A 15,405-nucleotide genomic window follows, 5' to 3' on the forward strand; every position below is an offset into this window, starting at 1 on the left:
GTGTGCTGTAACTGTTAGGACTATTTAATTAAGAGTCAGTTTGCCTTGTAAAAACGGTGACTTTTAGTGCCTCAGTGTTGATGGTGAGAGTGTGTATTAACGAAATTAGACCTTTACTCCTGGCGTGGAAAGAAAACTGATTTGACAAACATCTGACAGAGTTGAACCAGGAAGTCTTCTGTTCTCGGACCTTAGAGACTAGTCTAGAATATGCTCAAGAAGCAAGTATGAGGCGTGAGCAAGAGCGATAACGGGGTGGGGCGTGGTGTTGGGGGAGGGCGACCGGCAGGAGACCTTTGTGGAGAAGCCATGTGTCTCAACAATGCAGCCCAGATTGAGTGAAAATGTAAAGGTACTGGGCATTGAACCCAGGGCCTCGCACACACTAGACAAGCACTCTGTTGCTAGGACAAGCTAGCGAACACAACATTCTGGCATCAGCACCTTCTATGCCATTGATAAATTACGATACCATCATTTTCATTAAAGGTCTTTCCGACCCTGGATACTCTTTAGGTCTGTGATGCTACCAGCATGGACATCATTGAGAGACTTGGTGCCAGAACATATGGAGAAAACGCGATACCAGTATTTTGGTGATTGTATAATGAAAAGGAAATGAAGATAAAATAGGCACAAATAAGCCAGAGAGTGTCCACGTAGAAACACAATAAGGAATTCATGTGATTGGGGTTGGGATTCAGAACGAGGGTGGGGCGGAGCTTGAGAATTCAAGGTTCATTCTCATGTAAGTCCTTGAGAAGAGAATAAGTGTGTGAAATAGACTTCCAAGAGAGTGAGCGTGTGTTTGAACAGTTCTGACCAAAGAGTAGAGTTTGGGAAGTGCATGTTTAGGTCGTGTGACCATCCTATAATGTTCCTAGGACATCAGAGGATGAGAAAGAAGCGTATGCACAAGGGGAGCTGGAAGCCTTTTCCAGCCACACTTCGGTGAAAGACACTGAAGTTTAGCTGTAAAGATGAAAAAAAGGGTGAGCGTGCGCCCCCTGCTGTTCAACTGCAGGCATTTTTATTTAATAGAAAATTTCCCCAACTGCATTTTTGTTTCTGTTTTGAGTGCTTTTCCATTTTCATCTGTTTCTTTTTTTATTGTGGCTACCTCACGCGTGCACGGGGCAACTTGCTTGTCCTAATGTGAAGACAAGGGGTAGCAGGTCAGTTCACTTCTGCTTTGATCACGATTTTTCCACGAGTCCCCTTTCTGAATGGTTCTTCTGCTGTCTTCACTTGAGAGAAGCTGTGTTACTCCAGGTTAGAGGCTTTCAGCCACATTTCTCACAGCCTAATTGCTTCTGTCTTCTGCTCCTGAATAATTCAGAGGAAGTAAGTGTGTGCAAAGCTTCCTTCTCTCATCTGAAGCAGCGTGGTGTTGCGTTCATCCTGCATCCTGACTCCGTAGTCCTTGTAGAAGTTTGAGTGTTCAAGCTTCAAGCACCAGCTTTCACAGTGGATAGCAGCAGAAAATCTTTTTTTTTTTTTTTTTTTTTTTTTTTTAAATCTCAAGGAAAACTTCTGTGCTTGAAAGCTGCACAGCCTTCTGGGGTGAATTCGCCTAGACCACTTCCTCTCCCCCAAGCATCTTCGATGCACAGGGCAGGAAGCTCCTGGTCAGTAGCCAGCACCCACGAGGATCTGAGTGCCCACAGTCATAATTGTAAGTCAGACTAATGTCACACTTTGTGGGTTGTTGAGACAGTTGTCGCAGGCAAAGCTAATGGGCTACAGCAAACTGCTTTTGTGTCTGTCGCTTAGTGGGAAGTTTGCACATTAATTCTTAGTAATTGCTCCAAAGTCTGGCAGAAAGACAAGTTCTTAGGAACAGATTTTTTGGGTTGAATGCCCAGGCTACATGTCCATGGGACCTGCTGTATAAGGGATCTTAAAGTATGTTATTTGAATTGATGTGATTGTGTGGGGCTGTTTGCAAAAGGATAGCAGCTGGGGCTCTTGTGGTCCAACTGGAAAGAGGAAAAACCATCACCGCGGTTTGGTTTGGTTTGTGAAAGACTGTATTGGAGAAGTGCTTTGTAATTGCTTATTTTAGATGCTGGTTCTAAGTGAGGTACAGATTATTCATCTTTAAGCTATATCGTAAATCATTTAAACTCAGGGGAATATTCAAAAGTTTCCGTAAATTCTGTTTTCTGCCTGTCAAGTGGGCAAACGAGCCAAGCTCTTTCATTCAGAAGCTGTATTCGGAAAAGTGCTTTTTGTTTTGTTTTGTTTTTTTTTTTTCTGTGCTTTTTTTTCTCTTTTCCCCTTAAATATCCTCACAAGACAGTTCATGAATTAGTTAAGACAGTTTTGGAGGGCCTGCTGTGCCCAGGGTCACAGGGGTACGGGGGGGGGGGAGACAATGACTGTAGGGTACAGAGAAATGTCATCATTTCATTATTAATAAGAAGCAGATGAGAAAGATAGCGTGTATGTTTGTGAGGAGGCGTCAGAAATGAAAGCTCTTTGCTTTAGCAACAAATCCATGTCTTTTTTTTTTTTTTTTTTTTTTTTTGGTGAAGAAATTGGACCAAAGTCGTTGAACCTCTTGTGTGCTGAACAGCGTCACTTGGCTACCATACACGATTTACTATTTCCCTCCTGCACCCCAATTCCTTCGGTTATTACCTTGGTCTTCTAGGGGATATAATTGAGGCTCAGAGATGGCATTACAGGTCCAAAGTCACACAGCAAGTGTGTGGCAGAATGGCGTATGACAATAGGCACTGAGTTAACGACAAAGGACACGTTTCAAACAGGTCACTTAATGCAGCAGCTGGTCTCATAGGCATGTAAGGAGCTGCATGGCGGCTCTTGACAAATGCTAGAATAGATTGTTTAAATTTAAGCAGGATTATTGTCTGCCTATTGTGTGAGATTTTAAAGTGGTGGGGCAAAGCCCAGAGGGGTTGCATACAACAACAGCTAAGTCTCTGAATGTGAAAAGGTGACTCACATGTGTATTATTCTACAGTAGTCAGTCTCCCACGTAGACTTCTTTGTCCTACAGCGGAAATTTAAAAAAAAAAAAAAAACTATCCAGACAGAATCCCCAACGAGCCCTAAAAGCCATAACAGCGGACTTTGTGACGCTTGGAGCGGACACATTCCTTACTATCATACCCAGCATTTCCCACTGAACAGCCATGTTGATTTGGCCACCGTCCATCCAGGAGTAGCATGTCTGACCCTCCCAGGGAGGCTGCGAAATGCTTTTGTCTTTCCTTTTTGTCCCGTAACAAAAGGGTTTACCATGCACACACAGAGCCCGTCTAGTGGCCGTGCGTCCCTCATACAGATTAAGCACTCACATCAGTGAGTCCCTTTCTTAGTCTGATTTGCTAGCCCGGTTAATCTGTTCCGTGTAGTGTGCCTGGCAGCTTACAGTTCTCCCCCTCCCCATCCTAATTCACCGAGAGCAAGGATGAGGGATGCGAGCGTGAACATGGCTGCAGCTCTCCCCGCCTGAGCCTGCTTCGATCCTTTTAAATGACTATACCCGGAGGATTTCGCAGTTGTACAGAAACTGATATTTCTTCAAAGAGCTTTATCAATTCTACCCTCACACCCCCGGCTGGCTCAGAAAAGCAGTATGATGCTACCTTACTGGCACTGCTGGTCGTGGGATCCTACAGCCTTTGTATAATTCCTTTGTTAGCCACGCTTACTAGGAAAAGAAGTAGGTCGACAATTTCTCATTTGATTCTTTGCTTTGTAAGCATGCTTTAATTTTTATTAAATAAATTGATTTTAGGACCTCTTGGTGGTTAGCTTTGTGACCTGGAATTTATATTGATTGTACTGTTTCTTGGTTGTATTTATGTATGTTTAAGATGGGAAAGGGTCTGTTGGGGGTGCATTTTATTTTGTGTTTTCTGTGTTTGGGGACTTAAATTATAATTCAGCTTGTCAGTATTCTTGGTATGATTTTATCCTATTACCAAAGACTATTTGATTTAATTTTTGTAGGTTTTGCATATGTAACTGGCAGTTGTGTAAATGTAGAAAAATCCTTAGAATTTAAATGAAAGCATGGGATTTATTAGTTGTCTTCTTCAGTTATAATTAATATATGACTCATATGAAAGTTTTAAATGTATATGTGCTTTAAAAAAGCTACCTTAAAATATGAAAAAAAAAGTCCTTTTCAGCCAAAATTGTCTTGCTGCTGATATGGAGGGGGGTGGGTCACATTAGGAAAGAAATTAATCTTTTGCTGGAGATCATGACTCTAGCCAGCTTCAGCACTGGAGCCTTTTCAAGGGTGGTGCTCGCTTCCTTTGCTTGCTTTCTCTTTGGGATGTGTTAGTGGCATCAGTTAAGACGTTCATAGAGAACCATAGTGTTGTTGGGAAACTGGCACCCGGTCCTTGCTCCTTGGGGATCTTTAGAAATGATGTTACCAAGTTATAAATGGGTTGAACGAAGAGGTATAAGGAACTTTTAGGATCTGGGAGTTTAGCAGTGTTTTTGTTTGTTTGTTTTTGTTGTTTAATGAGTGCATAGAAAAACATTAAAGCAAAAAATAATGACCTCCTTTGGATATTAGTGTAAAAGATCACACAGTAGTTTTCTATGACAAATGAGACAGATCATTGTGCAATTTGGTAGTAGGTCTTGAGAAAGTAGTTTTGCCACATGAGCAGGACTATGAAGACAACAGATTTCCTTCCTCTTTCCCCTTTGGCCACAAAAGCATGTTTATTTTTGAGAGACAGATGGCATGGGGCAATGGCAGAGATGCAAACTAAAGCTATTTGCACTCTGTCAGTAATAGATCAGAAGGATTAGATAAAGAAATGGGCCACCCTCTCTTCCACCCTGGTGGCAGCCTGGCTGACAGGCAGTGATCTGTAGCAGTGGGCACTCACCTGGGACTCGTTCAGGTCTCTGTTGACTCATGGTGAGTTGTACAATCATCGTTTAGCATCAGTTCTTGAATCTGATGAGTGGGAAGGAAGCGCTGGACCGTCCTCAGCATCCTTCCAGCAGCATGCCTCTGGTTCCTTTTCTTCACTGCAGTACGAGGATGCCATATGATTTGGAAGAAAAGCACTTTGTTTTGCTCAGCTGACCAAGTGGGCAGAAGGATGACTCTTCCCGATCCTCAGTTTTGTTTTTCTTGTGGCAAGAACGGTTAGTGAGTATTGTCAATACTAGAAAGTTGATAAGAACCCAAAGAGTTGATCCTTTCTCAGGCTACTTCCGGGTTCAGAGGAAAAGGTTGGTGTTTGACTAGTGATGTCTGGCACAGGCAAAGGATCGAGCTGGGCAGTGTGTGGCACTGACTCCCGGTCACAAGACATGTTAGTGTGCACACCCTTTTATTAATCTTTGTTCTCTTTTAGTATCTTTGTATGGTGTGTATGAGACAATCTTGTGATTACAAAGTTGAATGAGTTTTGCTTTTGAACGTTAGAAGCTTGGACTTGAGTAATTTGATTTCAAGTGAAGGTAGGCAGACAGTCTGGCACAGTGGGGAACATTAAGCTGATTCATAGAGAATTCCAGAAGAGAGCAGTGTTGTCTCTGTGCCGATACATGTTGTTCACGAAAACAAAAACTTATTTCAACTTAGTTGCCAGAATGCAGTAAGAAATGCTAGTTTGCAAGTCAACCCTGGGACCAGTGAGAAGCTCTTCACTAGCAGGGTGATTGCTGTGTCTGCTTAGATTTCTGAAACAGTCACTGCCTTCTCTTCTTAGGTTCTGTCGTCTTCACTTCTGAGTCCACTTGAACACACCCTGGGATGGGGAAATGAAAATAAGGATTCCAGAAAAGTCTGTTGTAGCATAAGCAAACGCTTCTGACAAAGGAGGACATGAAAATAGGACAGCTCTGCATGAGGAGATTAGAAACTATTTTATTACCATGCTAGCTGCTGAGTAGAAGGTAGAAGACACACTTCAAGGGCCTCCTGCCTCAGAGTAGCACTTACCCTTTAAGGCTGGAATTTATTGAGAAGCAATGTACCAGCCAACAGTAAAGTGCTTGGAGAATTGAGAGAATACATACATGTTAGGTCGTGCAAGTATGTTTGGCTTATTCCATCTGGTAAAGTCGGTGCTCAGACAATGGATAATAATGGGATATGAACATTTGCCATACACATGTATATAAATATGTAAGTATATATAAGAATGTTGACATGTATATTTGTGTCTGAGGCCAGCATATTTTGTTGCTGACATGAATTTTGACTCTGTTGTGTCCCAAAGTTGACTGAATCTGATGCTAGATCTGTTGTCATAGTGAACCTTCGAGAGTTAGCACCAAGCTAGTTTTATTTCCAGAACAGTGTCTACAGTTCTGTGAGACCAGCAGTCAGGGGTCTCGGGCCTCCTAAGAATCAAGTCCTTCGCTTCAGTGAGAAATTCCTTCAGGAAGTTTTGTAAGCAGAGGATCTTTGTGCCTACATCTCTGAAAGGTGAAGCATGCATCCATCATTGTGGAAAATCTTATTTCCTGTTCATAAATTGAACTGAATTTTGTTCAAAGTTGGAACAAGTGGCTTAATTTGCTCCTGAGTGGAGCCAGAGTTGCTCCAAGATAAAAGCAAGTCTGAAATCCAGTTGTTATAACAAAAGGGACTTCTCTGATTGGATTCAAGACAGTTGAGCACATACTGAAATCCAGTGCCCACTTATCATGAAATATTGGTGCTGACCCCTGCCCCGCCCACCATATGTCCTTTAGAATGTTAAGCTGAATGATGTACCACCCTGGCCACTAGCATCCTGCCAAGTTTGGAAAGTTCCACTCTGTAGGTTCTGGGCAACGTGAGAATCAGAAAGCAGGACAGAAACTGGGCAGAAGCTTGCCAGCGGGAGGGCAGGTTGGTTCCGATCTAATATTAGGAATGTTATCTGGGCATAGGTGAGCTAACAGATGGCTCAGTGTACAGATACCACGTGAGGACCTGGAGAGCATCTGACGTGTGTGAGCATTGTTGGTGGGGATTGAGGTCATTTAGCCTACTGAAAAACTTCATGTTGGCTTCACATTAATAATTTGTTTGTGAGCAAGAGAAAAGTATCACCCTTTCCTAGGCCAGGAAAAGGGTCAAAGTCAGTAAACAATCCTGCTTCAAGGTGCATATACTAACATTGAAATGATACAGAGATGCTAACAGGGCTCCTGCACCAGGTGACACAACACTCATGTGGAACATTCTATACTCGAAAAAGGCTATGACTTACATGTTGAGTGGCAGGATAAAACTGGATGCCTAGAATTATGCATTGACAATTTCTTTGAGAAAATAAAAGATCAGGACTGTAAGTGAAGAAGAGATTTTGTGTTTTCATATAGATGATATTCACTATGTAGGTGAGAGTCTCTTTGTTTTTATTTCACTTTGAGGCTGTATACCTTTGTAATGGGGTGGATGCTGGCAGTCCGACTTCTCAGTGCCGCTTCTTTGTGGACCAGATCTTATCCTTGAAGCGAAGCCACTGACGATTTTGTCTATTTTATTTTTTAACATCAGCTCCTTACAGTCTGTATTGTCTTCATAGAGAGGGATACTTTCTTGTGTATACATTAGGTGTGTTTGTTACGCAGTATGGGTTCACCTTCTATCTGAGATGAAAACCAAGCTGGAAATGGACAATGTGAGGAAACAAAATGAAATGTACGTTTTTTGCATTCTGGGGACAGCATTTATTTCGCATACTTTAGGCCAGAAACTATCTCTGAAATCTTGACACTCGGTAATTGTTGTCATATTGTAGTCTCTTTGGAATAATATGGGGACATGTATTTATGTATTAAAAAGATGCACTCTTCTGTTTTGTTATAGGTGGTAATGCTGTCATCAAGTATGAGGAGAAACCTCCCAAACAAGCATTTCAGAATGGGTCAGGATCCTTATATCTGAAGCCTTTGGTGCCCAGAGTTCATGCACACTTGCTCAAAACTCCTCCAAAAGGTATTTTCTTCATTGTGAAGAAAAGAAAATTTAAAAAATTTAAAACTGTGTGGCTTTTAGGAAGTAAAACTTTGACAAGTAGGTTTATGGTACATGTGACAATTATATGTTTAGGGACTGGAGAGATGGCTCAGGGGTTAAGAGCACTGGCTGCTCTTCCAGAGGTCCCAGGTTCAATTCCCAGCACCCACATGGCACCTCATAACTGTCTATAACTCATGTTCCAGGGGATCTGAGACTCTCAGACAGACATGTAGGCAAAATACTAACGTACCAAAAAAAAAATACAAACAATTATATATTTAAATGCCCATTGAGGAAGGAAATTTTAATAACGAGTTGCCATTGTTCCAAGAATCTGCAAATTCTACAGGTAAATTCAATAATGAAAACCAGCAGTTAGGGGCTAGAGAGATGGCTCAGTCGTGGAAAGCACTGACTGGTCTTGCAGAAGACTCAGGATCAGTTCCCAGCACCCATACAGTGGCTAACCGTCACCTGTATCTCCAGTTTTAGGGCATCTGATGCTGTGCTCGCTCTATCTCTTGGGCTGCACAGGTACTGCGCCTGCATGCACACAGACCCACCTTCAGGCAAAACACCCCGAATTCACAAAAAAATAAGAAATAAAACAAACCCCAGAAATCAGCAGGTAGAATGGAGATGCCTGGGGAAGCTAACAAACAAAACTAGCGTTCATTTGTTCTAGGATGAGCCCCGAGGTGACAGCAAGAGACAGGACCATGGCCCGTTTCCTGTCTGTGCCTGCGGTTCATGTCTGTCACCTGCTACCCTGTCCCTCTTTTCTCTCAGCTGTTTGTTTCTGAAGATCCTGTGACATTCACTTTGCAATCGCTGGGGCACTAAGAGAGAGCGCCGTGTGTTGTATCTATGTATTAGCCTGCAGCACATCCATGCAGCCCTGTCACAGCCGAGAGCGTGACGAGCTCTGCTCATTGCTCCATGAATGCTTGTTTGCCTGGAAGAATAAATGAGACCGTATTTGTGTCAGAAAACTGGAGAGTTGGAGAGATGGCTCAGAGGTTAAGAACATTGACTGTTCTTCCAGAGGTCCTGAGTTCAATTCCCAGCAACCACATGATGGCTTACAGCCATCTACAATGAGGTCTGATGCCTTCTTCTGGAATGTAGGCAGACATGGAAAACTAATACTGTATACAAAATAAATAAATAAATATTTAAAAAGAAAATTGGAAAAGTAGCCAGCAGCCACCACGGCATCCCCTCTCAGTTTCCTCTGCATATAAACGTGGGGTTCTTTTTGTTTTGTTTCAAGGAAAGTGAGCACAGTTGTTTCAATTTCGTGTGTATGTATGTATGCATGCATGCTGGCATATATGTAAAAGATCATGTGATAGCTTGAGGTTACTGACCTGGTCTACATTTAGCAATTTTTTTTTTAAAAATTTCTACTGGGTTGAAGGGGAAAAATGAACAAAAATATGGGGCTGGGCGAGTCCTGGTTAGAGGTAGGTTATTCATGGTGCCATTAGGTTCGTATTTGTCTTATATACAGCTCTGAGGCATCAGATGCCCCCCTGCTAGGATGGCATTAATAAACCGTGGTTTTTTTTTTTAAATCATGATTTTTAATCTCCACACTATCCCCAATAGTAACCAAAAGTAAACCCTGTGATGGACTTTTGATCCTGAGGTGACTTTCAGAGGACAACCAGAGAGGCCCCACTGATAACTGCAAAACCGGGCAAACCAGTGTTTTAAAAGGCCTGCATTGAGTCTGCAGGTGTCTCATGGAGGCTTTATCTGAGAGGGAGACATTTATGATGGCTACATACTTTTAAGCGATTATCATCTCTTTAAAGTTCCGCAGATGGACCATGGCAAACCTGACCAGTCATCTACAGATGGCTACTCACTTGACGACGGTTTGATGTTCAAGCACAGGCGTTTCTAGCTCTGCTAGCATTTCCCTGTTTGGTTCCTGGCTGCATTTTATATTGCATCAGTCAGGAAAAGAAGCTCCAGGGTATTTCTTCTTCCCAGCCCCTTGGGGAGGCGCACACCAGCAGCCCTCTTTCACAAAGTACAGCCTGTTTCCTACATGCAGTAGAATAGGCAATGTATGCGTTCCGTATTGCTAAAAAGGATGTTTCTCCTGCCCAGGGTGCAGCTCGGTGCTGAGCATTCTCCTAGTCTGTGGGGCCCAGGATTCAAATGCAAGAGTAAATAATAAGTAAACTAAACTGTAAATGAACTTTCCCTGGACTGCAAAATACACCAAGCCTTGTCCTTTTGAAACCTAATACTTTGTTCTTGATTAATGCATATCACTCTTAATATTGTAAATATCTCATTTGTTAATAACATCTATATTTGAAGGATGCTTGATAAAATTGTCTGCATCTTGGGATTTTTCTCAGTGGTTAGCTGGAACCTAAAGTTTGGAGGCTAATAGAGGACTTTTGAAAAAAACAAAGTCACTCTTATTTACAAAATGGCTTGAGTCATGCATAGTATTATTCCCAGTAAAACGTGTGCTTTGTTTCTTTCACTTTCTAGGTCCTTCAAGAAAGAGTCTATTTACAGCTTTTAATTCAGGCAAGTGACTACTTTAAGCATGAATGATAAAAGTTTTTTTATTTGAAAAGTGATGATTAAACATACTGGAATTTATAATGACTTTACTGGTATGCTTGCAACTCAAAATTCAGGCTCCAAGGTGTCAATAATTGCATATATGACATGACATTGGGGAAGCATGGCTGAGCCTTCTAACCCAAGAAGAGCACACTTTATTATATAGATACATTTAGCTTAAATTGACTTTTAAAATATGGTTCATGTAAAATAAAAGACAGCTCTCCAAATATGAATGTTATTTTCAAATTGGATCATCTTTAATTGTAAAATTGTCTTAAGATTTACTTTTTAGCCCCTTGTATTAGCTTGGCACCTTTCCATTTCCCTGGTTCTCTGTACACCCCTCCAAGTTCCCTTGTTCAGACACAGATTTCTAAGGTGGCCTACAACTTACACATTTAACTACATTGAGAGTCTGATGCTCCCTTTTGTGGAGCCACAGATTTTATAAAATGCATGTCATACATGGGAATTTCATTGAATACAAGACTATATGCAGTCAGCCATGAACTACCTACATGTTTTTATTTTATATTACAGTGATAGTGCACTCGTGTGGCTCCTAAGCCCACTTCACACGGAGCAGAAAACCAGAGAAAAGAAAGGCCACGCTGCAGCCTGTAAACTAGCGACATCCAGGCTTTCATAGAGCCAGCACAGGACACAGTTGTGAGCCATGTGCTTCTCCCCAGGGGGTAATCACAGTGGTTAGTTTTTTTCACAACTCAAGACTGACCTAAAACTAGCTCAAGCCTAAAGAGTAAACACTGCCGTGTTGTGTGGCCTTTGAAGTAAAAAATGCTTGTAAAGATTGAAATCCCGTCTTGTCACACACCACACAGAGATCAGTTTCAATGAGTCACCGGTCCATGTGCAGTAACAAGTAGCCTCTTGGGTGTTTGAGTTGGTTCTATAGATCACATTCATCATGATTCTATTGTGAGCTGTTTTACTATCATCTTCGTGATTTTCTTGTGACAGATTCTTTAAGAGGGTGTTAATAAACTAAAGCCCATGCACATTGTAGTTCCTCGGATCCCCACATTATTTTCACAAAGCACCAAACTAGATTCTGGCATGATCTACAACATAAAAGTGATGACCACATTCTGGTCAAGCTCAGATTTACTTTTTTATCTTCCATGTGTTTTGCCTGGATGTTTGTCAGTGCGCCACATGCACACAGGGCCCTGGGAAGCCAGGAGATGGTATCAGATCCTCTGGATCTGGAGTGACAAACATTTGAGAGCCACCGCGTAGGTTCTAGGAGCTGAACCCAGGTCCTTTGAAGGGTAGGGTTTGCTCTAACCTCTGAGCGCTCTCTATTTAATATTTTTTTTGGGGGGGAATGAAATAATATCTGAAATGTTCTGTCATTATTTCAGTTTAACAGTTCAAGAAATTCCATTACCTCAGAAGACAGAAAGGGACACATGAGAATGACCTTGAGAGGCTTGGGCATTGGTGAAAATCTTAGTTCTTCACTTCCTATTTGTGGCCTGACTGTGGCTACTTGCTAAGCCCCTCCAGAGCTCGAGTTTCTCCTTTGGCAGCATGGGAACGTTCAGCAGATAGATCCCAGTGTGGGAATCATTTTGACCTTGTAGAATATTTTCATCCCAGCTTCTCAGACGGTAGCTAATCCTGCTGCTAGGGCTGACAAGGTTGGCCGCTCTCCTTTCACTTTTTGTGGATATTTTAGAGGTGACCCCCCTCCCATGCATCAAGTTCATGAAATCACCAAAGCGAGTGAGAAAACCCACCAAAAGTTATGAACCACCTTCATGGGGGGACTAGCTGTTGTGATTTATTTAAAGGCTATGACACTGTGAGATTCTAGGCAACATTGACTCTAAATAAAACGTGCTCGCTGTTTATGATGAAAATGTCACACACCACATCATGCTATTATTACCATGGTCCCAACACTCATGGGAGCTGTTTGGGATACCATAGGCATCCAAGTTGGGTTTATCCAGTTCTCTGTTTGATACGCCATCCCTGTCAGGTGCCACGATGTCTGCCCTGGAAGTAGAAACACCTGTTCTTTATGTGCCATTTCATAAATATAGCCTGCGGCTTTCTGCCTCTCCTTTCTCCTGTGTTGCGAGGTGGTTGAGGGTGGCAGACCTGCTCTGGGGAGGTGACGCGATGCTGCCACACTGTGTGCCTGCTGCCACACTGTGTGCCTGCTGCCACACTGTGTGCCTGCCGTCTTTTCCTTATTGAAAAGGTGATGATCTTGACTTTGCCCTTATGCTGAAAGGGCAGACACCATTTAGATATCTGAAAATTTTAGTGCTTCATGTTAGGAAAAATGAATCATTTCAGTGAGTTTTTTCACACAGGGTGTATGAACGTATTTCAGACAGAAAGGTTTTAAATGTAGAAATGAATAAAAGTGCCACAGATATATACCTGACTAGAGAAGGCTTTTCCTGGACCACAGGTGTAAAGATTAATAATGATGACTGCACATGACTGGAGCTTTGTTTGGTCAAAATGGACATTACAACACTTGTTCTTTGTATCATTCTTGAAAATTAGCAAGACAGAGCAGAGCCATCACCATAGTGGACGTTGTATGGGCCTAATGTCTAAGACACCTCTATCAAATCCTCAGTGTATATTTTTGACTGAAAAATAAAGTCAGTCTGTGAAATTCATGAGGAACCAGATAAGACCCCCAAAAGAGCCAAAAACAATCTTGTGGGGGAAAACAAAGCTGGAAACATCATAACTCTTGCTTTCCAGTCTATCGGTTTGTAAGTAAAAGAGTGTGTTGGCGCAAAGTTAAATACAGAGACCAATGCCATGGAACAGTTCAGAAATAAACCCGTGGACATACAGTCCACTGAGCTTTGACAAAACTTCCAAAAACACCCAGTAGGAGAACTACAGTGTGAGAACCAGATGTGTACGGCCGAAGTAAATCTCGCCTCATACACAGGAAACAACTCAAAATGCATTAAGGGAAAGCTTGAAACTGAAAAATGCTTAGGAAATGAAAGGAGAAGGCATTCGTGGCTTTGTGCTGGTCGTGGTTTCTTGGCTTGATACTAGAAACACAAGACGAGCAAACCTGGACAAGTGAGACGATCCCAAACGCAAACCTCTGCAGAGCATGGGGGCAGACAGACAGACAGTTGCATGGTTGTTGGCCTACAAGACGGAAGGGACTGCCTGCAAGCCACATGCGCAACGAGGGCTGCTCTACCAAAGTGAAATGCGGCATCATCCCCAGTAACTTGGATGTAAGAACAGCTTGAATGTCTGTGCAGAGAAAAAGTACATACTATGCCCGTACAATGGAATGCTCTTCACAGTACCTGCAAAGGAAATGATGCTGAGGAGATGGCTCGGTGGGAATCAGGACTTGTCCTTGTGAGCATCTGTACTCTGAGCACTCTCATGGGGAGATGGGAAGCAACATAGAAAAATCTCTGCAAACTCATGGCTCAGGTAGCCTGGCACACACAGCAGAAAGAAAAAATCCTGGCTCAAACAACGGATGTCAAAGACTGACCCTTGAGGGTTGTCCTCTGCCCTTGCTGTGCACACCGTGGCCCTTGTATCATTCCCAGGCACCAATGCACAGGCGTGCAGTGCACGGAAGAGGTGGGGAGTCTTGCTGACTTTGCTCACATTCAGAATCTAAGGTAGTCAGCATCGTAGCAGGAGAAGGTGTAACGGCTTCTGGGCGCCAGCGGGTGCTCACCAAGAAATGGGAAGTTGCTGTTAGATCCCGTTATGAAAGGTTAAGGTATTGTTACAGCACTGTTACAACACATGTAGTTGTGGCATAGTTAGCAGGAACATGCGTTTAAAATTTGTGGAGGGTAGATTGTATGTTCTTGCTACAGTGATAGAAGATGAACACTAACAACTTAGACTGGGAAAAATATGTACAGCTAAGAAACAAAAAGGAACGTCAACTAACTTGGAACTGTGCACTTTCCGCTTGGCCTGTTTTTTTTTTCTTCTTTATGCAATTATCTATGGATGACGAATAAAGAATAGGATGTACCCACTGCACAGGAGTGTAGATTTAGGAGCCGTTGCATAGAGCACAGCCTGAGGGCATACATGACCAGAATGGGCCTAGGATGAGACTCTCTTATTTATTGCTTTTCAGGATTCTTTAAAATATGGGGGGGGGGGGAGAAGGAATGAAGTCTAGGGAGATGGCTCAGCAGTTAAGAGATTTGCTGTTCAAAAAATAAAGCCCTCCCCCCCTCCCCGAAACAAACCCCAAACCCCACCACCAGCAACAAAAGTCAACTAAAGTTTAATCCTTATAAATTGTCCCGTCTTTAAGCACCAAACTTTGCTTTTTCTGTCCTCTTGGCTGAGCTTTTTGCTGATCCTCTAAAACTACAAAATAACACCCGGCATCTTTTTTTCTTTGCACTTATGCTAGCTGGCCACCAGGGGGCAGGTGACGTTTGCGAGAGAATTGAAACTGAGCGGTTTGAGGCTAGTTCTAAGCAAGCTTGGACTCTTCGCGTGCTGGCATTTTATATGGGGGCATTTTACAAACAGCTACATTTGACTTGGGTTTTCCTTTCCAGTGACATTATTTCTTTTATTTCAGGTTCTTGCTGCTTTTAGAGGGGGAGGGGCTAATAGTTCATACGTGAGGGAGAGCGTAATGCTAGTATAGTTAAAGTCCTTTTGCCCTATTTTATGTGTCTAGGTGTTTTGCTTGCACGCATGACTGTGCACCAGATGCATGAATGATGTCTGAAAATGCCAGAGAAGGCCTTGGATCCCTTGGGAAGGACTGGAGTTACATTTCTGAGCTACTGTGTGGGTGCTGGGAACTGAACCTGGGTCCT

At 42.6% G+C, this 15,405-nt stretch overlaps 1 protein-coding gene across 6 annotated transcripts in view; it reads left to right on the forward strand.

Annotated features, from left to right (window-relative positions):
- Mtus1 (microtubule associated scaffold protein 1) overlaps positions 1–15,405 on the forward strand; it is a 121,733-nt gene that overhangs the window by 59,918 nt on the left and 46,410 nt on the right. For 4 of the 6 annotated variants that reach the window (XM_050147205.1, XM_050147204.1, XM_050147203.1 and 1 more), the window contains 2 exons: positions 7,817–7,945; positions 10,487–10,525. In XM_050147205.1, coding sequence (XP_050003162.1) covers positions 7,817–7,945; positions 10,487–10,525 — 168 coding nt within the window. Of the gene's footprint in view, positions 1–3,504; positions 3,695–7,816; positions 7,946–10,486; positions 10,526–15,405 lie in introns of those variants that run through there. The other 2 variants (XM_050147208.1, XM_050147207.1) reach the window with 2 other exon arrangements.

The sequence above is a fragment of the Alexandromys fortis genome, unplaced genomic scaffold (assembly GCF_014885135.2).
Source record: "Alexandromys fortis isolate MF-2015 unplaced genomic scaffold, M_Fortis_MF-2015_v1.1 scaffold_32, whole genome shotgun sequence".
Lineage (NCBI taxonomy): Eukaryota > Metazoa > Chordata > Mammalia > Rodentia > Cricetidae > Alexandromys > Alexandromys fortis.